This window comes from Artemia franciscana, chromosome 9 (assembly GCF_032884065.1).
Source record: "Artemia franciscana chromosome 9, ASM3288406v1, whole genome shotgun sequence".
NCBI lineage: Eukaryota > Metazoa > Arthropoda > Branchiopoda > Anostraca > Artemiidae > Artemia > Artemia franciscana.
In genome coordinates, this window is record NC_088871.1 from 18411825 (window position 1) to 18436141 (window position 24317).

The following is a 24317-nucleotide window of genomic DNA, read 5'->3' on the forward strand; positions in this document are numbered from 1 at the left end:
CAAGCCTTCTTAACATTTTTTATAAATCATCTGGTGACATATATTAAAGACCCTCCCCCTTTGAGGTATAAAAGCAGTGGACATAATTATGTAGGAGTAACAAAACTAAATTTGTTTATTGACAAATTCGAGCTTTTAGAGAGAGACATTCTTGTTTAAGACTCTTGTTTCAGACTCGTCACATTCTGTGACGAGTCTCGGATTCTTATTTGCTTCGCATTAAATGCTCAGGAGCAGAAAAAAAAATACAGTAATAATAAAGAAACGATGCAAATAGGTCACAACTTTGGGTATGTTCCTATAGGACCATGATTAATTTTAGAGAACAATTTTCATATAAATGACGCATAAAAAATCCAAACATCCAATGTTTTACTAATTTTCTGCACCGTAAAATAGTATGAAATTGAATTTATTTTGAGAAAGAGAATAAAGTCTTTATTTTCACCGAGCGAAGCGAAGTACAGGTCCCAAAAAGACTAACCTTGGCTGCTACATTTGAAAATTTGCTAAAATTTATTCCAGCAGGGGTTCCACGGTGAAAAACGAGCTCATAGGTTTCTTCCTCCTCCTCTGGAATATAGGTTACTCGACCACGCTCTGGCTCGGTCGTCTCGCTAGCTGATTAAGAATCATCCAATGGCCCTTTTCTACTACCTGAACCCCTTCCCCCACTCTCTCTACTACCACGAGATCTGGAAGTTGTCCAATCATCAATTCACTATAAAAAAAAAATATAAAAAAGAAATTCAAAGAATGTATAAGGTGTAAAATATTCTTATTAACATTACAGCCACCTTATGGTAACGGTAAATAGCCTAACAAATTTTTTTTTTTACTTTTCGAAATCTATGAAGTTTCTAAAATATGTTTGTTTTTACGAAGTTCCTTCATTATCCATGAATTCGCCTGTACCAATGAATTTACCCTATGCACGGTTGGAAATTCCCTCGCATAACTTCAATTTCTGGTAGGCTTATTTCAATTGATCCGCTTTTCCGGAGCTCTTCTGAAGTATATTATGGCATCCCGCAGGGATCTGTTCTTGGTCCCATTTTATTTTTGATTTATGTTAATGATCTGATTTCAGCTGTAAAAAACACCAGGCCTCTGGCATGTTGCAAGCTGTGTCAGCCTAATGCTCAGTCGTGTTCCAATACTTCTTCTAATGAAGATTTTCTTGTTGCTTTTGCTGATGATACCACTCTTGGGACCCTTGGGAAGACGGAATGTGATATCAAGTCTAACATTGTGGCATTATTTGAGAGAGTTATGTCATGGTTTAATGCCAATTACTTGGTCTTGAATGTTGGTAAATCACATTTTCTTATTTTTTCTCGAATTGGTGTAGCTTTCCCTCAGCTTACACACCTTCAGGTGTCACAAGGCTCCTTGTGTAGACCAGAGAATCGGGTGGTCCGGTTTCTTGGTATCCTGCTTAATGAGAACCTTTCATTCAGAAACCATGTAGCCATGATTAGGGTTAAGGTCTCACGGAGTTTGGGTATCATTCGAAAACTTAGATATACATTTCCTGGATCTATTCTGAAACTTATTTTTTTCTGTCTTGTCCAGTCATATGTATCTTATTGCCCCATTGTATGGATGTCTACTTTTCCGTCTACGCTGCGGTCACTTTCCGTCATGCATAATAAAGCACGGCGTCTGGTTATGGACACCAACCGTTCTTCACCACCACAGCTCTTAAGTCTACGGTCTATTTACATTATTTCTTGTGCTTCTTTTGTTTTTGATCAACTTCACGGCAATCTTCCAAAATCTCTTCGGAGAACTCCTATGTTTATTTCTGATTCAGCTCCATATAGCCTTCGTTCTTCAAATAATATCCACATTCCGCCTACCCCTATTGTTCGATCAGATTTCAATCCCCACATTGATTGTCAACAGGTCTGGAATTCACTACCTTCTTCAGTGCAGAAATGCCACTCGTTTTGGACTTTTAAAAGGATTCTTAAGGATCATTTAATAAAGAATCAAATAGATTAATTTTTTTCTTCTTCTGAGGAGTTGATGGCCCCTGTGTTTTGTTATTGGTGTGTGGTTTTCCTCTCTGCACTTTGCTCCCAGGCCTCAGGTATGTTCTGTATGTTTTTTTGTTTTATTTTTCTTTCTTTTTTTCTCCTTCTAGTTGTTGTTTATATTGTATCCCCCATAAATATGTTGTCTGTAAACTGCTATATGTGATTTCCTATATTGAATTTATTGCTTGTATATTATTTTTTTTCTTATCCCCCTTGTATCCCTGGCCATGGAGCCGTTCGAGGGGAATTATGTGTATTGTAATTCGATTTTTAATAGTATTTTTTATTGTCTTCTATTTAATATTAATAAACTTCTCTCTCTCTCTCTCTCTCTCTCTCTCTCTCTCTCTCTCTCTCTCTCTCTCTCTCTCTCTCTCCTCTCTCTCTCTCTCTCTCTCTCTCTCTCTCTCTCTCTCCTCTCTCTCTCTCTCTCTCTCTCTCTCTCTCTCTCTCTCTCCTCTCTCTCTCTCTCTGTCTCTCTCTCTAAAAAAAAAAAAAAAAAAAAAAAAAAAAAAAAAAAAAAAAAAAAAAAAAAAAAAAAAAAAAAAAAAAAAGTTAAAATGACTTTAAAAGATTCCTTTCGGTTAAGTTTTTATAACAACAAGTGGCGAGAAATTACGGGTCTAACGAAATAGTCCCTGCTTTGAATATTTTTTTTTATTTGATGATTTTGACAGAAGCATAAACAAGTTATTCAATGCTACTCTTTAATAGTCCAGCTTTAAAGAAACAGTTCCAGAAAATATATATAGCTAAAAATTATTGAAAACTAAACATTGTTATATATTTCTGAAATTACAATAAAAAAAATAAAACAAAATTCAGATTTAGGTTGCTTTAAAATGCAGGACTATTAATTTCTGAAGGAAGGAGACTGTATAGTTAAAATGCAAAAATAAATCGAGGCACCGAAGAATAACGGCGAAAATAGTTAATAGATAGGAAAATTATATGGATCTTGAGATATTGACGATAGGAGGCTGGAACTTTGTCCAAATGTGTGATTTCTCAGACAATACTGGCTGTAATAAACAGTCCCAACAATAATGAAAGATAAACTTCTAACCAATGAAGCAAGCGCAGACACCTCAGCAAAGGTCTTTGCAATACCATCTTTGCTACAACAGGTTGGTTTAAAAATACCGAAAGAAACAATACCACAAAAGCTTTTAAAACAGAGAAAACATATGCATAAAATCAAACTAAAAAGTGACCGAACATAAAAACAGAGAATCAAAATAGCCGAAGTCTGAAGCTGAAAGTACGAAGAAAAAGAAAAGAAGCCTAAAGCACAAAAAAAAGAAAGAAAATAAAACATTAAGAGACTGATATCAAAGATTTAATTGCAAATTTCTATCGAATGTGTTTTTAGTTAGGCGTAATTTTTGTAAATTAACAACAGAGGTGTTAATATCTTGTCAATATTAACTATTAAGATTAATAAAATAGTAGAAAATGGCCGGGGGCAGTCATCAAAAAAGCAGTAGCATATTTTGACTTTTACATTCCAAATTTATTATCGCATTTATAATCAATAGCCTAAGAAATCCCGGAAAACTAACTTCAATGATGATAAAACAATTTTTATGAAAAATCTACTTCGTTCATTTTTATATTATACTGTTATATTAAAATTGTAGTCTCAGATTTGAAGTCTACAAGCTTAAAAGCCCATAAATGTATACATTGATAAAAATTAAATATTATTTGTGAAACACATATGATGATATTAAACTGAAAACTTATAGCCCTTTGAATAAAAATTTTCTTAAGCCAAACTTTGAAAGATGACAATTAAAAATCAGGCGAAAGATTCCCTAGGAATTTGCTGACGTAATGAGATTCGGTTGTACAGCCATTCGGTTGTACAGCCAGCCACTATGGCTGGGGAATTTCCGCTTATTGCGTAGTAATTGGAAAAATTTCAAAAGTAGGCGGTGCCACGAGAACTGGTAATGAGATTCATCTGTAATTTGCATCAGTTACTAGATAACTTTAGAGCTGTACACACGTGAAAACTTGTAAGAATTTATCCTTTTAGAAAGCATAGGAAGAGTACTTTATAGAAAAGAATCAGAATATGGGAAATGTTACATTTGAAGAATTTATGCTGGAAATGCGAAATGAAATATTCAAGCAAAGAGCCTTCAGAATTTATAATGGTGACAACACATTTAGAAGCCACAACGAAGAAGGACGAGAAAAACAGATGTTTAGATTGAGAATGAAAAGTGAACTTTTTGCAGAGACAGTGTATTCTTTGGTAAATGGCACAGGTTTTGCACCAAAGAATACTGCTCAGGTTGCTACTACCCAAGAAACGCCGAAACAGCAAGAACAAAGCACATCAGAGGCAGATTTATCAGCAGGAGAATTATTGACTGATGGCCAAATTGCCAAACCGAAAGAACTGAGCATATACGAAAGCCTTAGACAAAGGCTTGAAAGACTTCGAGACAAGAATGGACAAATTGCCAAGCAAATTGCAAAGAAAATTAGTATCTATGAAAGACTTGGACCTCATGTAAGAATTCAAGAAAAGCATAGCCACATTACAGAAAAAATTAGTATTTATGAAAGACTTGGACCTCATGTAAGTATTCAAGAAAAGCATGGCCAAATCACAGAACAAATTAGTATTTATGAAAGACTTGGACCTCCTGTCAATATTAGAGAAAAGCCTGGCAAAGAGTTTTACAAGAAGTCATCAAAATTGGCTGATGATGAAAAATTCAATCGCAGCAATTTTAGAAGAAATTACCAACCAAATAGAGCAATACATGCTGGGAGGACTGGTGGCCCAGGTTCTCAACCTCAGATAAAGTTCAATAGAAACAAACAAGTTCAGAGACCAGAAAAAACAGCAAGAGCAAAGTTGATAAATAAACGCTGTAAGTATGGAAGAGAATGTTACAACGACAAATGTGCATTTATTCATTAGAACAAGTTATAATTTTTCGATCTGACAGATACTAAATTATTTGTTTAATATTTTTTTATATTAGCTTGAAAAATTTGATTTTTTATGGATATCAAAATTGATTATTGCTTAAGCTAGTTTTTAGATTCTTGGTAGTGTGTTTTTTTTATACTATGTTTGTCATTCTTGAAGATGTTCTCTTTGTCGTAAATTTGGATGTATAGAGAACATCTTCCCCAATTCGTTTTTGGCACAGAAAAAAGATAATTTTAGCAAAACCAGGCGACAATGAGTGAAGATAGCCTCTTCATGACACCCCTGTCGGCTGAGCAGATAATACTCACTTCAAAGTAAGTGAGGGGGACCTGGAAGCTAGCTAAAACTAACTAAATATATGAATAGGTCTTGAAAAAAAAAAAATCATTTCATTATTAGCTAACTCAAACATGGGCACCCACATTTAGGATCAGGGAAGAGGCCAGTCCTCCCTCCTATCCTTTTCTAAGAATGTTGCCATTATCTGGCAATGAGGTAGCCCTCTAAATTTTCTTAAGTGATATCTGGGTTTAAATATTTTTATAAATCTTTGTCAGAAAACCCCCTTTAAGAATATTCAAGAAAATCTCCCAAGCACAGTGGAAAGTTGTTCCCATGGAAAACTCTCATATGGAGAATTTCTACCATGTTAGATCCCCCCCCCCATCTCATAGAAAAATCCTCCAGATAATTCCAATCACGCTTAAAATCTCCCCTGGAAAATATCCATATGTTAAATTTAGTCAGCAAAGGCAAAGTGAAAAAATAATTTCGTGGAGGAATGCTCGTAATTTCCCCAGTGTAAACATTTTCCCCGGAAAGCTCACCCCTAGGAAATTATCACCATAAAATTTTCCCAGGCAGAAAATTCCCAATGTCCCCCACAAAAATGTCTATATACTTCCAAATAATAAATACTATACATAAACAATTAAATTTTGTAACTTACAGCCTTTTCCCCAGAAACTGTGGGGGTTCGTTTTATCACCAAATGAAATTATTGGACATTTTAACTATGCTGTACAAAATGACTATAAAGTTTTGATCAGACGATTTCAAAGAAGGGGGGGTGAAGTTGAAGGAGGCTAGCTATCATCCAATCTTTTTGGTTACTTAAAAAGGACATGAGAGCTTAGTATTTCCAATGAGTATTTCTAAGTGAGCCCTCTATCAATACGCACATCCATGGGAAAGAAGCAAAACATAAAAACAACAAGTAAACACGCACCTAAAATTTTTTTCTGTCAAAAATACAAAAATTCCATATTTTTATGAATAGGAGCTCGAAATCTCTACAATAGGGCTCTCTGATATGCTGAATCTCATTATGAGATTTTTTATTAAGATCCTTTGAAGTTTTGGAGCTATTTACCCCTTTTTCAAAAATCAGTAAAGTTTTCTCAGGAATGTAACTTTTCCTGGGTAACATTAAACTTAGAGACCTATGTATATTTTAAATCAGCATTAAAGTTCAATTCTTTTGATGCATGTATTGTTATCAAAACTCTATTCTTAATTTTGGTTACTACTCAGCCACTTCTCTCTTTACTTACAGTTCTTTATCATGAACTGTTTGATATATCCCAATCTTTCTTCAAAATTGCTTTTATATTAATAAAAAACACATAACCCTCGCCACGCACGCATTCAATATTTTATTTTGGAGCAGGACAGGCATTAGTGAGTGGGCACAATTCCGAAAAATAGGAAATAATATATTGCAAAAACTAAAGAAATGTTGGTATTCTTGGCAACCACTAAAATGATCCAGCCTTCCCATTCAAAGTCCCTGATGAACTAAACAATCAGAAATTCTTCCATAAGGCTATTAGCCATAAGACTCCAATGTTTCATTGTTATTATTTTTTCCAGAGGCAATTCATATCACAGAAGTAGTATAAACACTGGATGGGGCTCATCTGATTGGAAATTGGAAGTTCTAGTGCCCTATTTAAGAGTTTAAAGTGATTGAAGGGCAACTTGCCCCCACGCCCTTTTTCCCTAATTGCATCCAATGAAAATTTTTAGATAGTCATTTTGTTAAAAATAGTTCAAAGATCAGACAACAAAAACTCTGGGGTCAATATCAACCCTGGGCTTTGGAGCAGGCATTGTCGTTCACCACAAGACAACAAAAATGCTGAGGTCAACACTACACCCAGAGCTGGGGCGAGAGTTTTAAGCTACGTCCTGGAGAAATATAAGATTTTTATGTAAGGGGTGGTCGTATGACCTTCAAAGATGGCTCATTTGATTGAAAATTTAAAGTTCTAGGTACTTGTGAGTAAAAAGTAATGAGGAGAAAATCTACCCCCCCCCCCCTACCCCACACTCTTTCCCCAAAATGTATCCAATCAAATTTTGTAAAAAAAATGTAAAAAAAACGAAAAAACACAGGGTATATAAGTTTTTTTGTTTGTTTTTTTTTTTATAGAAGAAGTCGCTGTACAAACACCAGAGGGGACTAAAATGATTAGAAATTGAAAGTTCTAATTATATTTTTAAGAGTCAAAAGGGATCTAATGACAACTAGTCCCCCCATCCCAACTCTCTTTTCCCCTAATTCATGCAGTCAAATTTTTTAAATAGCCATTTTGTTCAAAATAGACCAAAAATCCAGGGGTATCACAGCCCCCAAGAACCCGGGGCAAATATTGGAAATTATGTCCCAGGGGCTTATAAGACTTTTAAGGAAGAGATGGTCATATGAACTTTGAAGGGGGCACATTGGATTGTAAATCCGAATTTCTATTGCCATTTTTCAAGAGTCAAAAGTGATCAGAGAGCAACACTAGCCCCCTCCCACACTTTTTTCCCCTAGCCCATAAAATACAAATTTTGAGTCATTTTTTTTTAATTCAATCATCAGATAAAAAAACTACAGGGTCAACAACCCCCTCCAGATTCCTAGGGCTAGTGCTTTAAGTTATACCCTAGGTGCATATAAGTTTTTTTTTATGGAAGAGGTGGCTGCATAAACTTTGGAGGGGACTCAAATGATTAGAAATTATACCTTCTAGTTCCCTTTTTAAGAGTAAAAAGTGATCCGAGGGCGACACCCCCCACCACCCTCAAACCCTCTTTACTCCAAACACCTCCAATCAAATTTTTTACGTACCAGTTTTGTTCAAAATAGACAAAAGATCATATTACAAAAACTTCAGGGATAATACTACCCCCATGAGCCCAGGGCATACAAGGATTTTTATAGAAGGGATGGTAGTATGAGCTTTGGACCAAAGATCACATAACAAAAAATCCAGGGGTATCACAGCCCCCAAGAATCCGGGGAAAATGCTGGAAATTATGTCCCAGGGGCTTATAAGATTTTTAAGGAAGAGATGGTCATATGAACTTTGATGGGGACACATTGGATTGTAAATCCAAATTTCTATTGCCCTTTTTCAAGAGTCAAAAGTGATCAGAGAGCAACACTAGCCCCCTCACACACCCCCTTTTTCCCCTAGCCCATAAAATACAAATTTTGAGTCATTTTTTTTTAATAATTCAATCATCAGATAAAAAAACTACAGGGTCAACAACCCCCCTCCAGATTCCAAGGGCTAGTGCTTTAAGTTATGTCCTGGGTGCATATAAGGTTTTTTTTTATGGAAGAGGTGGCTGCATAAACTTTGGAGGAGACTCAAATGATTAGAAATTATAAGCTCTAGTTCCCTTTTTAAGAGTAAAAAGTGATCCGAGGGCGACACCCCCCCCACTAACCCTATTTATTCCAAATACCCCCAATAAAATTTTTACGTACCAATTTTGTTCAAAATAGACAAAAGATCATATTACAAAAACTTCAGGGATAATACTACCCCCAGGAGCCCAGGGCATACAAGGATTTTTATAGAAGGGATGGTAGTATAAGCTTTGAAGGGGGCTCATTCAACTGTAAATCGGAACTTTTAACACTCGTTTTACAAGACAAAATTAACTGGAGGGCAATTAGTCTTTCTTGAAGGACTGTGAATGCCAAAAATTCAAATATCATGACTATCAGTTTCTTGAAGAGTACACTTTCATTCAAGCAACCAATCCCTACGGAGATGTTCGTCCAGCAGTGCAAACTCCTCGGTATCACTCGGTATCTGAAGTGGGAGGTCCACGTTACTAACACCACAAAGCAAGCCAATTTGGCACTTTCTACGCTCAAATTTTTCTTCAAGTTTTCTAGTCCTGCATTCCATCTTTTAAGAATTTATACAAGTTTCATTCGCCCTGTTCTTGAATATTCTTGTCCGGTTTGACATTTTGGTTTAACTACTTCCCAATCTTATTCAATAGGGTCAGTCCAGAAGCAAGCATTGCGAATTATCTATGGTCAAGGTAAACTCCTGTATCACTTTCTTCTTAAGCATTTCCAGCTCACTACCCTATCAGAGAGAAGAACCCTCCTGTGTACCCGGTTTGGCAATAAAGCAATGACAAACCCCCGTTTCCAAGATTTGTTCGCCCGCCCTTTCAACCTTTAAGATCCCGACCTCAAAGACCCAACTCAAAGAAAGTCCCCATCCTTGAACCTCTCCCACTAATCCACGAGAGATACAGGAACAGCTTCATTCCTGCTTTTGTAAACATTATTAATCAGTGAATTTGTTGTATTGACTCAGTTTTTAGTTGATGATCGGTTGTTTTAATCTGACAAGTGTCTATCTGACACTGTGTGTCTGTGTTTTTCCCTTTTTGTTATTTGGCAAGTTTTATCTGACTGTAATACCTGACGTAAAGCGCTAATTCGGCGCCACGCGCTGTTAAAATCGTTTTTAAAATAAAAGTCCCTCTCTCTCTCCCTTATTTTCTTCTAGAAAATTCAATTTTATTCCACTTCGTTGAATTGTTGCTACAGATTGCAGGAATATTACAGCTGGTTCGGAGGGGTTTACAAAAAAAAACAAAAAAAAAAAACACATCAGAATTTTTTCTTATGCATTTTTATTACCTTTTATGAGTCGGTCAAAAATTTTGGGGAGGGGATTCAAACTTGGTAGCCCCCTGGACACGGCCATGGTTACTAGCATCCTTTTTTTTACCCTGGAACTCCTCCCAAAAATATTCACCTTTTTCTGTCAAAATTTCGAGAAGTCGATTGATTCGACTCTTAGCATCAATCTCGACAACTTCTTGAAGTACGATCGTACATGCTCTACCCACTGTAACAACAGTAACAAAGATATAATTTTTAAGAAATTCTGTAGCCAACTCTTGAACTTCGTTAGGAAACGTTGCTGAGAACATCAATGTATTTCTTTCGACGTATAAGGAAATCCAACATAGATATATACAAATGTATACACATGTAGTTATTAAAAAGAAAGTGATTTTGTCAAAATGACCAGTGGTACGTTTTTTTACTCATGAAAAGACAGGGTCTGAAATAAGACGAACAAAAAAGGTATCATATCCATACGACAGAATCAATTCTACGTTTACGCTGAGTCAATGATAGGTGTCAGATCAGAGTTAGCAACAATCAACAATTTTACAAGAAGTGGGATAAAAAGTCACATCTTAGAAGGGACTTAAATATTTTATATTTTCGGAACTAATTTTGTAAGGCATAGTAACAGAACAGCCAAAGAAGACGAAACTTTTCTTATGAAGATGAAAGTCACAAGTTAAGCGATTTTCAAACGACTGAAATGAATGAAAGAAAATATTCTGAAAAGATATGTGTAATAATTTATGTTCGTTTTAAGTTTTATTATTATTTCTTACTTTCAGTGGTAAAAAAAAACTTGTGTTTTTTTTTTTAATTTAACAACAACCACAAGCAAAAGACATTTCACATTATTATCAAATAAAAATCATAGTTATAAGGCTGCATAAGAAAAATTAAATGCTAAGATTGGCCAGAAAACAACACGAACAAATTATTGCTTATATCCACCATTTTCTGAGTTCTTTATTTAACCATAAAATTCATAAACAAAAAACTACTTCAAAACAATGTCCCCCACAAGGCTCCATGGCCGGGAAAGAACAGGGCAGAAAAAAATACCAACACAAAAAAAAAATATAAAGAAAATCCAAAAACAAAGATGAGTCGCCCACCTTAATAATCCTCAAAAATGACAAGCTAGGCAGGGGGTAGCACATGATTTCACTAGCTCAATTACATATCCAACTCAATCCAGAGACATCAACTCCGAGGGAAACCGGAATGAAAAAAAAATTATTTACTAGCTAGAAAATATATAAACATACTTTTTGAACATACCAAACGAGTGGCAGATTCGTACGAACTTTGGGAGCGTGTTCCAAGGAAATTTGCAAGACTCCCCCCCCACCTCTGGTAAGTGAATCTCATAAATATATTTGACTCAAAACTTCAGTTTTATTTTTGGGAGGAAGGTTCTTTAGATTAACCAGATTCAAAGACCAATGAGGAGAGGACAACAAGTCTAGGTATATCCTGATAAAAGCATATGTTAAAGTATTACACTTTAACCTAGACAAACCTAATTACTTTGACCTTGTTTGTTTATGAATAGGCCTGTAGTTTACTATACTGTATAAGTCTTAAGCAATGATTAAGTAATGCATACTTACTGTTTCTGATGGAATATATATCTATATATATATAAATAAGTTGTCTGTCTGTGTGTCTGTCTGTGGATCAGGTGACGTCATGTTTCTGTGTTGACTGACGTCATGAAATTAGTTGTAGTCATTTTTGCTTTGACGGTGACGTCATTCAAGATATTTAAGACATATGTTCACGTAGAAATCTATTAATGTTTAAGTTTACAATGACTGATGAACTTACCATGGCAAAAGCCGATGAAGATGCTCAAAGAGTCTATGCCAAAAAACTTGCTGCTGATAGAGAAAGTCAGAAAAGAAAGCGTGCCGAGGAATCAAAAGAACAGCAAGGAAACAGGCTTGAGGCTGATAGAGAAAGAAAGAACAGAAAGCGTGCCGAGGAATCAAAAGAACAGCAAGGAAACAGGCTTGAGGCTGATAGAGAAAGAAAGAACAGAAAGCGTGCCGAGGAATCAAAAGAACAGCAAGGAAACAGGCTTGAGGCTGATAGAGAAAAAAAGAACAGAAAGCGTGCCGAGGAACTACCAGAGCAACGCGGAAGCAGACTTGCTGCTAAAAGAGAAAGTGAAAAAAGAAGGCGTGCCGAGGAATTACAAGAACAGCAAGAAATCAGGCTTGCTGCTGATAGAGAAAGTAAGAAAAGAAAGCGTGCCGAGGAATCACAAGAACAGCAAGAAATCAGGCTTGCTGCTGATAGAGAAAGTAAGAAAAGAAAGCGTGCCGAGGAATCAGAGCAACCTGAAAGTTATCGCCTGGCATTCAGGTACAACCCAGTCGATGATTATACCTTGAGTAGATGTGTTCAAATCGGGACAATGTCTAAAATTTGTCCCTATTGCAAGGCCTTGAAATTCAATGGTGAAACAATGGGAATGTGTTGCGCCTCAGGAAAAGTTAAACTTCCTCTATTGGCTGCACCACCAGAGCCATTGAAGACGAATGAATGCTTGCCTGAAAAATTCTAATTTATGGGCACACGTAAAAATATTAAAATTAACTACAAATATGCGTGTCCGATTGCAAAACGATGACTCTGGTCAAACATTTTCAGATCAATTGCTGACAATTGGAAACGGAAAGCTCCCAGTAGACTCAATTTCAGGACGTATACAACTACCTGCTGATTTCTGTAATTTAGTGACGTCCAAAAATGAATTGATTGAAAAAGTATTTCCGAATATTCTAAAAAATTATAAAAATAATAAATGGCTAAGTGAAAGAGCAATTCTCGCACCCAAAAATATAGACGTCCACGAAATCAACAATATTGTTTTGACCAAGATTCGAGACCAGGCAGTCCTTTACAAGTCAGTCAACACAGTTTTGGAACCAAATGAAGCGGTTAATTATCCATCTGAATTTTTAAATTCCATAGATCTTTCAGGGTTTCCACCACACGTGCTACAACTAAAAATAGGCGTACCAATAATACTTTTAAGAAATATAAACCCACCAAAGCTTTGCAATGGCACTCGACTTGCCGTAAAAAAAACAATGGAAAACCTAATAGAGGCCACAATCTTGACAGGGCTTTTGAGGGTGAGGCTGTTCTTATTCCTCGCATTCCCATGATTCCAACGGATCTGCCTTTTCAATTTAAAAGATTGCAATTCCCAATTCGATTAGCATTTGCAATCACCATTAAGAAAGCTCAAGGTCAATCATTAAAAAAATGTGGTATAGATCTTAATACTGATTGTTTTTCCCATGGACAATTGTACGTTGCATGTTCGAGGGTCGGTAAACCTGACAATCTATTTATATGCAGCGACAATTGGACAGCGAAGAATGTTGTATATTCGCAAGTTTTACGCAGTTAATTTGTATTGTATCTATCTATCTATCTATCTATATTCCGAATATTCTAAAAAATTATAAAAATAATAAATGGCTAAGTGAAAGAGCGATTCTCGCACCCAAAAATATAGACGTCCACGAAATCAACAATATTGTTTTGACCAAGATTCGAGACCAGGCAGTCCTTTACAAGTCAGTCGACACAGTTTTGGAACCAAATGAAGCGGTTAATTATCCATCTGAATTTTTAAATTCCATAGATCCTTCAGGGTTTCCACCACACGTGCTACAACTAAAAATAGGCGTACCAATAATACTTTTAAGAAATATCAACCCACCAAAGCTTTGCAATGGCACGCGACTTGCCGTAAAAAAAAACAATGGAAAACCTAATAGAGGCCACAATCTTGACAGGGCCTTATGAGGGTGAGGCTGTTCTTATTCTTCGCATTCCCATGATTCCAACGGATCTGCTTTTTCAATTTAAAAGATTGCAATTCCCAATTCGATTAGTATTTGCAATCACCATTAACAAAGCTCAAGGTCAATCATTAGAAAAATGTGGTATAGATCTTAATACTGATTGTTTTTCCCATGGACAATTGTACGTTGCATGTTCGAGGGTCGGTAAACCTGACAATGTATTTATATGCAGCGACAATTGGACAGCGAAGAATGTTGTATATTCGCAAGTTTTACGCAGTTAATTTGTATTGTATCTATCTATCTATCTATCTATATAAAAACGAGTTGTGTGGATGCATGTTTGTTTGTTTGTAAAAAGAGCGTTTGCATATGACGTCATTATTAGTACATACGGCTTTGTATATGCACAGACAATGGGAAAGCCAAGAATGTTGTTTATTCGCAATTTTTACGTAGTTTGAAACACATATATAAATCTATCTATATTCACAGGTGGGACACAGGGACACAACTACAATGGCGCATAACTAATATGGCGCGTAACGACTTACGCGCGCGGGGGGGCTTCGGGGGGCGCGAAGCGCCCCACCAACTAGGTGTTGGGGTGGCGCGAAGCGCCACCCCAACAGCTAGTATATATATATATATATATAATATTATAATAAATTAATATAAAATAAAAGAGTTATAAAATAATTCAAGATAAACGAACAAAGTCAAAACTACTCCTAAAACCAAAAAAGCTTACCTCAAGCGATAGTTTGCTGAGCTTCATTGTTGGCTTCATAATTCCAATATCCTTAGTCCTTTGGCAGTTTAATCCAATTATCATATTTTTGCACTCTTTACACTGGATTTTTCATTCTCTACAATTTTCACAACTCTAACACCATCAACAACTACTTTGCAAGATTTCTCTATCAGGATTTCTTCAACCAAACTAGAACCACCCCTAACCATCGTAAATTTAGGCCCTTTATCAGGTGTTTTTGTGTCATTTAAAATTGGGATTTACTCACTAGCACTGTACACAACAGGTTTTTGAACTTCTTCAACTTAGTTTTCCTTATTCACTTCACGACTCACAGATATTTTAGAACTACATTCAACTGAAGGAGGCTAAGAGAGCACCTGTTCAAAAAGGAGGCTCATTCACTGTTGTCAAAGTTCGTGACTGAGGCAGGCGACCATCCATTTTATTGACATTTACCTTCTGACATTTGGCAATTTACATTTTCATATTGTTTTGTACAACCTGCACTGGTGAGCCAACAATACTTTGATTCACAATTGAAAGATATTTGTGTGAAATCTGCTCATGTATTTGTGCTGAGAGCGTTGAGTCTGAGATGAATGAATGGCAGTTTGCGACATTGGACTTTTCCGTGAAGTCCCTACACTCAAAGTAACAGAGGCAGGATATAGTGGCGAAGGCCCTGGAGAATGCACTGGGGCATATGAGCTCATTTGCTCCATTATCTAAAAGTTCAAGTTAAATAATTCAAAACAAAATAAAGAAACCAAAGAATAAATAATAAAAAAAAACAACTAATTGGATCTTCATTGGACGTTGCACTTTGATCTAGAATGATCTTCCTGGAGAAGTTATCCCAAAAAGTTTTTCTGTTAGCTCTTTCAAAAGAAGGTTCAATAGTAGACTAAAACCTTGATAAAGGACTAGTGACAAATATCTGACAATAGCTTGGACCACAAATCTAAGAATAAAAAAATCATATACTATGCATACTAAAATAAAAAAGGAGATATATAACACTATTAAAAGAGAAGCTGTGCAAAATATTTTTGCTAATATATCAGCTGGATATGGCGCATTTCAAAGTAAAATCAGCCGTGTTTATTCAACAATAAAAACTGAAGTTAAAAGCTTAAAAAAAAAAAAATCGAAATGCTTATTTTAAACCCGTTTTATGCCTGACTATTCAAGATTAAGAGTTTGAGGCAATAAAACAGAAACAAGCAATTTATTTGCTCTTAATTATGAAGCTAAAAAGTGCAGATATTAAAACTATTAATGGAAGTATTACAAAATACTTTTTGTTGAAAATAGCTGAAAAGGCGTAAAATTTTTTAAGCAAAAATCAGCCGTGTTTATTTAAAAATCGAAAAAAAACTTTCAATTCAATATTCCTTCGAGCCATTTTGAACAAAAAGTAGTAACTAATTGCCACAGACAACTTTTAGATTAGTTTCTCTTTAAAGGAGTTGCTTAATGGATGCAGTCCACGCCTATACGTCTTGATGACTCACCTTCTTTGCCGCATCTCAGGAAGGGATCTTGTTGGCAAGAGGAGTTGTCCTGTCAATTTTCAAAATTTAGAAGAGGGGGGAGAGGGGTTCAATGACAATACCAAAAAAGGCAACTTTAAATGAAAATAACCCCAAGACCAAAAAGGGAGGGGGAAATCTAGAATGCAGTTTTCTATGCGATTTTGTGGCACCTCAAGAAATTGATGCTTCTGTAAAGCAATCTTTGTTCTTAGAGCGTCTGCTTTAACAAATTTAAAATGTTTCCCAAGAAAATGTTGCCAGTGTTGTTCTGTGAAAAACCAGTTTGTCATTTTCTATACTCTTTAAACACTGGAAGAAAATACTACATTTAAGCAGTCTTAGATAAGGAATAGACCTTTAATATAAAACAAAATATGTTACTGATGGTTTTGATACAACTGGGCAAATTTTCTAAAATGAAAGGAAAAAACAGGTTAAAATGTTAATATGTAAAATAAAATATTAAAAAAAGCACCTTTTTTGGTACTTCGTAAAAAAACACGAAAAATAGAAAAATTACCCCCACCCCCTCCCAGATTTAATAGATTTTGTCCCTTCAGCCCAACATTTAAATTGATTGAATTGGCCCCATTGGCTGTCATACAAGGATAGTTCTTCATAAAAGGATGGTTCAACTTGCAAGTCCCTATCATATCAGCCACGGATTGTGAAAATGTAAAAAAGAATCCCACACAGACATAAGGGAAAGCAAAATCATACACGGTGATGACTTACCTCAATTTCCATGACTTTAATGGCATGACGGTGGTTTCCAACAGGAAGGTACGCTCCAGCACTAAAAAAATTCAACCAATCTGTTAGATGTTTGTCATCTGAGGCCACTAATAACAATCATTTACTATTATGCCTCAGAAGGAAAGTAGCAGAAGGTTTTGTTACATAATTTTTCAAACGGTAACTCCTGTTATAATCATAGGCGAAAATTAAGATGTCTTAATAAAAAATTAAATTGGCCTAGTAAATGTAAGACAGAACTATCACTCCTAATGCCCTTATTTTAAACTATTCCCATGCTCGCGTTTAAAATTATGGAGTAGGGGAGGCAAAAGTGTTTACTCCATGAACATTTTTTGTTTTAGGAAAATTTTCACCAGAAATTTTCGGAAGATTCAGGTCCAAGTAAGATTAGTGTCCCGTACAACTGATACCCTATAATTCCTTCGAAATAGTTTTTTAACTAAAAATATAAAAGAGTTCATAATATCGTGATCAGTGACTAAAATTAATAAATAATACCTCAACAGCCTTAAATGGTGGAATGGGAAAAGTCCATCAGTTGGTACCCCATTTCCCTTTTTTTTTCAATTATATATTCACAAATGGTATTTTTAACACTTTTGACCTCGTCTAGGGTGCCAAAACACTTCAGTTGCTCCAATGCCGTCAAAACCATGTTTTTACTGAAATATTGGTCCTTAAAAAAAGTTATATATATACTGAGCCGCCAGAAATAGACATTGTAACGACAGTAAAAATGTTGAAGAACAATTATATATTTGTTTGGTACAATTGAAAATTAATTATCTTGATAGAATTAAAAATTACAATATTGAGGAACAAATTTGTTTGGAAAGATTTCGAATAAAATTGTTTGGAAGAAATTCAGTAAACTTTGTTTTTTAAGAGAATGTAAAAGTGCTGCAGGCATATAATATGGCCCCTAGAGGGATAAATACGCACTTTTGAGATATGAGTGGTTAACAGTAATAGAGTGTACTAGACTTCGTTTCTATTGGGAACAGTTGTTAACTTGCAAAGAAACACTACATGTCACCTGAAATAAAATGATTTCCGTGAGGGAGTTGACAAGGAAATGAATAAGTAGAACTTTTAACTTTTTACGAACGTTTTTTAGTAAAATAATATACGTAACTTACGAATTAAATTACGTAACTAACTACTATATTCTTATATTTTATTACGTATATGATGGGGTTTGCCCCCTTGTTAATACCTCGCTCTTTATACTAAAGCTTAAATTTGGACCCAATTCTTTAAGAATGACCCCTGAATCATAAAGGCCGTATAATAAATAGTTGAAATTACTAAAAATGCTTTAGGGTAAAGAGCGAGGTATTTAGGAGGAGACGAACCCCTTATATGCGTAATAATTTCTGTTCGTTTTAAGCTTTAATGCTGGTCTTTACTTTCAGTTTAAAAAAAAAACTTTTTCGAATGTATTTTTTCATTGTTTTTTTTTTTAAATAATGCTAGAAAACCCCGCGTCCCCTTCATGGAATTTCTCTTCCCCAATGAAAATCCTCCCACGTAGCCAACTCCCCTCAACCCCCCAAACCAAAATAATCCCCCTAAAAACGTCTGTGCACTTCCCAATCACCATTACTGTATACACACACTGGTCAAAGTTTTTAATTTCCTGGACCTCCCCCGGGGACTATGGGGGAGTAAGTCATCCCCAAAAACATAGTTATCATATTTTTCGGTATTTTGAACAAAACAGATAACTCAAAATCTTGATCTGTTGACTTTGGGAAAAAAATGAGCGTGGGAGGGGGCCTAGGTGCCCACCAATTTTTTGGTCAATTAAAAAGGGAACTAGAACTTTTAATTTTCGTTATAATGAAACCTCTCACGAGATTCTAGGACTAATGGGTCGATAGAACACCCCTGAGAAAAAACAAAAGCAAAAAGAAAAAACAAACAAATAAACACGCACCCGTGATAGATCTTCTGGCAAAAAATACGAAGTTCCACATTTTTGTAGATAGGAGCTTGAAACTTCTAAGTTAGGGTTCTCTGATACGCTGAATGCGATGGTGTGACATTCTATGGCATTTAGGGAGTGTTTTCCCCTTTTTTCAATTTTTTTTATTGTTTTTCTACAGAAAACTGAAAATTAGAAACAAATAATCAATAAAAAAAATACAACGATTCATACAAAGAAACGCTATTCGCATCTATTGATAAAATAATATATCTATTCAAAATCATTAGTTTTGGTGAAAAATAAATTTGTTTCATTTAGTTTTTATTTTGAAGCCAACATGTTACATGTTTTCCTTTTAACACAAGTTAGACCATGGCAAATACAAAAGCGCCATCTATTTCAAAGATAACTTTTTTCAAGATTTGAAGCATAGAATAACAATGTGGTGTCTTTCTTGCCATTGATACCATTTTGCATTCCACGTGCAACAGAATTTACTTGTAGTGTTCCGTTTTGGACATTTTGCTAGACAGCTTAAATCCTTTGTACAAAATATCCTCTTCAATGGGGGCTGTTTTGCCTTCTAAGTAAAATGCTGTTAAAAATTACGCCCATATTCCGTTTCAGTTTTGTCTAACATCTGCAATTTTTTTTATTAATAAATAAGAGAATATAAGAGAAAAATAAGAGAATACATATTTATGTTTCGTGAGCATACGATCTGAATATCTATTTTACAAATGATATCCAAGTGAATAACAAACAACTTAAGAATAAAAAAAAATCTATCTAATCTATGAAATTTAAAGTAGTTCATGCTTTCTTCATACTTACAGCATCATGTTTTATACCCCTTCCCAGATGCCTAAAATTTTAACATCCCCATTAGTGTTTTAACATATTATCCCTCCTCTTACAGAGGATAATATGAAAAAAACTTCGTTTTCTTAAAGAGTTAAAGAGGCTGCGTCCCAAAGTCGAACCTTAAAACGTACAGGAATTAGAAGAGGCAGTTGGGGGGCTGCCGCCCCCCAAACCCCCAGCTTTTAAAGACTCTTTTGTACAGGTTTTTTGTTTTTTTGCTAACCCCCCGCTCTTGGTTTCGGAAAGGCCCTCTTTTAATTAACAAAAAATTGAAATGAATGAATAATGGAATAACTTCGAAAAATGTTAAACACAAGAGGACAGGAGAACCATTGCGCCGAAACTAGTAATTAGTAACAATGAAGTCCCCCCACAAAAAAAACCTGTACAAAAGAGTCTTTAAAAGCTGGGGGTTTGGGGGCGGCAGCCCCCCAACTGCCTCTTCTAATTCCTGTACGTTTTAAGGTTCGACTTTGGGACGCAGCCTCTTTAACTCTTTAAGAAAACGAAGTTTTTTTCATATTATTTCTGTACGTTTTTCTACAATCCATGGTGGATGTAATTTAATAATTCCTGTACTCCTCGTACAGGAATTAGGAGAGGAACTTGGGTGGCTGCCCCCCCCCCCCCCGCTTTTAAATCATTGTATAAAATAGAAAAAAAAATAGATAGAATGACCGAAATGTTTCTTTTGCTCATAAGAAGCTAATATTCTGTTATCTCTCAAATGATAAGCTGTCCAGGTGTTATCAAAATTTTTTTGATGTTGTGAAAAAAAACCGCCCGTAAGGGACTTGAACCCTTGACCCGAGGATAAAAAGTCCCACGGTCTACCGACTGAGCTAATCACTTGCATGTGTGTAATTATAATTTCTCAATAATTTTTAAAAATTTCAAATTAACATGGGCTCTTATGGAGAGAAATGCGTTAATTAATTAGCTAATGCGTGGTTTCTGGAAAACAGGGAAGGAGTTATCGGATCGAGCTGAAATTTCGCGGATAAGCTCCTGGGCCGTAGGGGACCTTAACTTGTGAATTTCAGCCCGATCGGACAACGTTAAAAGGGGGGGGGGGGGGGGGGTTGGAGGGTCGAAACTTTCGGGGGGTTAAGATTTTCCTACGAAACTTTCCAGGAAAATTACTCGGAGAATTCCGCATCGAATGAGTCTTCGTACACCCAGATCCGATGTCGGATGTGACCTGTAGGCGTCTAGGAAAAAAAAGAACATGAATTTTAAGTGGCTATGCGTGGTTTCTGGAAAACAGGGAAGGAGTTATCGGATCGAGCTGAAATTTCGCGGATAAGCTTCTGGGCCCTAGGGGACCTTAACTTGTGAATTTCAGCCCGATCGGACAACGTTAAAGGAGGGCTGGGGTTGACGGGTCGAAACTTTCGGCCAGATTTTCCCCATGAAGGAAAAGTTGGAGGGGGATGAAATTTTGCAGGTTTCTTAGTTGGAGCTCGGGCTACGAAATGCATCCCTCCCCATCTCTCTGCGACCACTGGAACCGAAGATCGCTTAACATTGTCGTGTGTCGCCTCTTTATAGAGGCACGAGTGTGCCTTCTTGAGTACAATAGGCAAGTCCGGGTGTAACGTGGCACGTCAGACTATCTTTCAGCAATTGCTACTTAGTAAACACGTTTTTTATGCTTAGGTTTAAATCTTCTTATTCCACAAAAGAGAGCAAATAATTTATGATTTAAATGTGTCGGACTGGACGTCAGACCGTTGACCTATCCTATCCTTTTTCTAAGTCCAGGCTCAAATCTTGAAGTTTGGAAATTTTCATCCGAAGGTCCTCTTTGCACTTATTTAAAACTTTACTGTTAAAAAATTTAGCAGAATGAAATAATTATTCTGAATCTTAGCAAACTATGTCATTTTAAGCTAAATCCCAAGCCTTAACTTGCAAAATTTCTTTGAACTAAAATAAGACGGATTTCACAAAAAACCTAACAAGTCTTTTCCAAATAGGAAAGACTTCAGCATTCTGGGTTTCTAAGGAAGTTACTTTTGATAATAACCAGAGCTGGGATAGTTCCATAATGCTGGATAATCATCAGTAAAGCGCTGTATATAGAAGCCTTCTTAAACCACCATCTCCAGCCTTCTTAAGCCTTATTGTTTTCAATAAAATGCTAAGACTTTAAATAGAACAATTAAACAAAACAATAGAACAATTAAATAGAACAAAATGAGGCGGTAGAAACGCGGTGAGATTAAAAAAAAAACGTTTCGTTTAGCTTAGGTTTAATATTCAATATTTCTCTTTTTCACTTTTTTTTTAGTGAACACGGAGGAAGAAAATTCGATTTCACGTTAGCAATTTACAATTATGTAAAGAAAAAACAATTGTGCTTTAGTTTATGACTTATATTTGCTATTTCTCTTTTCAGGTTCTCTTTTAAGTCAGCATGAAGGAAGAAAATCTGATTTCAAGTAAGTAATTTTTTAATTATTTAAAGAAACGAACAATAGTGCTTAAGTTCGCGACTAAAATTTGATATTTCTCTTTTACAGATTCTCTTTTGAGTCAATATCGAGGAAGAAAAGTCAATTCCAAGTAAGTAATTTATTAAGTCAAAATTTTGTGTGATAGTGAAAATTATCTGAATAATGTTTCAAAAGATATTACATGTTTAACAGGGGCGTAATTTACTATGGGCCACGGGGGACGGCAACTGCCTCCTCCAGCCCTAGTTTGCCCCCTCCTCCCAGCTGAAATTTATTTTCTACTAATAATCTTGTAATAACTAAGATAAGCCTGGCTAATTAATTCATTAAGAGAAATAGGTCAGTTTTCTTTAGTATATCCTTGCCTTTATGGTACTTTATGGCTCATTTTTATTTTCTCACTGTAATTTTCACTGGATTTGGAAAAATTGGCTCCAACTTTATCCCCCACCCTCCCCTAGGATTTTTACAAAATTACAACACTGATGATTAAGATCTAAAGAAAAACATGGACCTCAGTTATCAGCGTTCTAATATTCAATTATTTTATTCTTCATGTTTTTAGATCTTTTTCTAGAAATAGAAAAACGGGTTATTATATACATTGTCCCAAACTGCTTTATCTTTTGTCTACGAATCAATGAGTTTTAATATTCTGCGACCAAAGTCTAGCGACATTGTGCAGTTTTGAAGAGCCTATTTTACAATGTAATTGCTAGTTTGTTAAGGGCACCATTGTGTCGGTATTTTTTCAACCGCTGAAAAAAGGTCATAGCTGACTCCATGCCCAAATTTCTATTCCTCTTGGGGTTTATTTCAATTTCTTGTTCCACTGTCAATAAAAAAAAAAAAAGAATTAAAAAAAAGAAAAAAAGTTTTCACATTAAATGCAACTACAATATTTCGTTATTTTTGTAATCAACGTAAAATTAAACCAAGCCACCTTTAGATACTAGATATTTCGGGGTCGTGAGAAACCAGTAAGCTCCATACCTCGAAGTCCATATCCACCCCGTTGATGTTACCATCCTCAACAGGTCTTATAAACCCAGCATGCAAAAGCATAGTGTAGAAATTAATAATGGGCTGTCGAACTTCCAGTTGCACAAGAGAATGTTTTTGATAGTTTACTTCATCCAATTCACTCAACAGCCAATTGACTAGCACTTGACCTAAAATGATGATTAATATGAAACAAATTTTTAACAGTTTACATATATTATGAAATAATTACCCTCTCAAAAGAGGGAACGAATTTTTTTCAAGATTTTATTGTTTCGGAAAAAAACTGAATTGCATGATAGAATTCAAACTTGTAAATTTGAACATGCTATGCATAGAGAGGAAAGTTAATAATTTGTACTTTCAGATCCTGATTTGAAGAGCAGCCAACTTCAAATTCCACTTTCTGAGCCCCATTTATTTAGTAATTACATACCACGTAAAATACAAACAGAAAAAGTTTACTTGACTAGTAAAACCCCGAGTTATTTTGGGGTTTTCCATAATTTTATAGCGTATCCGAAGGAATAAGCCGTTGGGAGGAGTATTAGAGCAAGCGCTATAACTTATGTAGAATAACACATCTATTATAAATAAGATTAATATATTGAAATCTCATTAGTTGTGGTGAAAAATATTGTAGCAAACATAGTGCATTATATTTTTTCGCTTTAATGCAAATTGGAACATTATGTAATGGTCCCAATAGTGGATGCATCAGCGCCATCTATTTCAAAACATAGGTAATTGCAAGGTTTGAAGCATCGAAACACAATATGGTGTCTTTCTTGAGATTGATAGCATTATGTCCAGTGTTTCCATTCTAGGAATTTCCCCCCTATAACAGGGATTTTTGAGGTCTGTTAGGGGATGCTTTTCTCATCTAGTGATTTTTGGATTTTTAAAACATCCTGGATTGTTAAGGTATTTCTAGGTTTTTTCTAAATCTGGTGATTTTTCACGTTATTGCCCATAGATTCATTATTCGATCAAACAAATCACAAAATGCAAATGCAAAAATGTAAAATTTTTAATTTTTTACCAGAAGAAAGATCACGGATGTGTTTTTTCTCAGGGATGACCGTACCAGACCAATAGTCCTAAAACATCAGGAGAGGGTTCACTTGAACGGAAATTAAAGTTTATAATGTTCTTTTTTATGTGACCAAAATAATTGGAGGGCAACCAGCCCCACTCAAACGTCCCTTTTCTTTCAAAAACCGTTCGATCAAAATTTTGAGATA

At 35.5% G+C, this 24317-nt stretch overlaps 1 protein-coding gene across 22 annotated transcripts in view; it reads right to left on the bottom strand.

Moving 5' to 3' along the window:
* Positions 1 to 24317, bottom strand: part of LOC136031098 (putative ATP-dependent RNA helicase Pl10) — a 75554-nt gene that overhangs the window by 33286 nt on the left and 17951 nt on the right. For 9 of the 22 annotated variants that reach the window (XM_065710382.1, XM_065710389.1, XM_065710388.1 and 6 more), the window contains exons 2-5: positions 23065 to 23243; positions 16795 to 16855; positions 14519 to 15249; positions 485 to 721 (exon numbers count right to left, since the gene is read on the bottom strand). In XM_065710382.1, the coding sequence (XP_065566454.1) occupies positions 15055 to 15249; positions 16795 to 16855; positions 23065 to 23099 (291 nt within the window). In that variant the 5' untranslated portion in view covers positions 23100 to 23243 and the 3' untranslated portion in view covers positions 485 to 721; positions 14519 to 15054. Of the gene's footprint in view, positions 1 to 484; positions 722 to 11055; positions 11075 to 12334; positions 12354 to 14518; positions 15250 to 16794; positions 16856 to 18757; positions 18931 to 23064; positions 23244 to 24317 lie in introns of those variants that run through there. The other 13 variants (XM_065710398.1, XM_065710396.1, XM_065710394.1 and 10 more) reach the window with 7 other exon arrangements.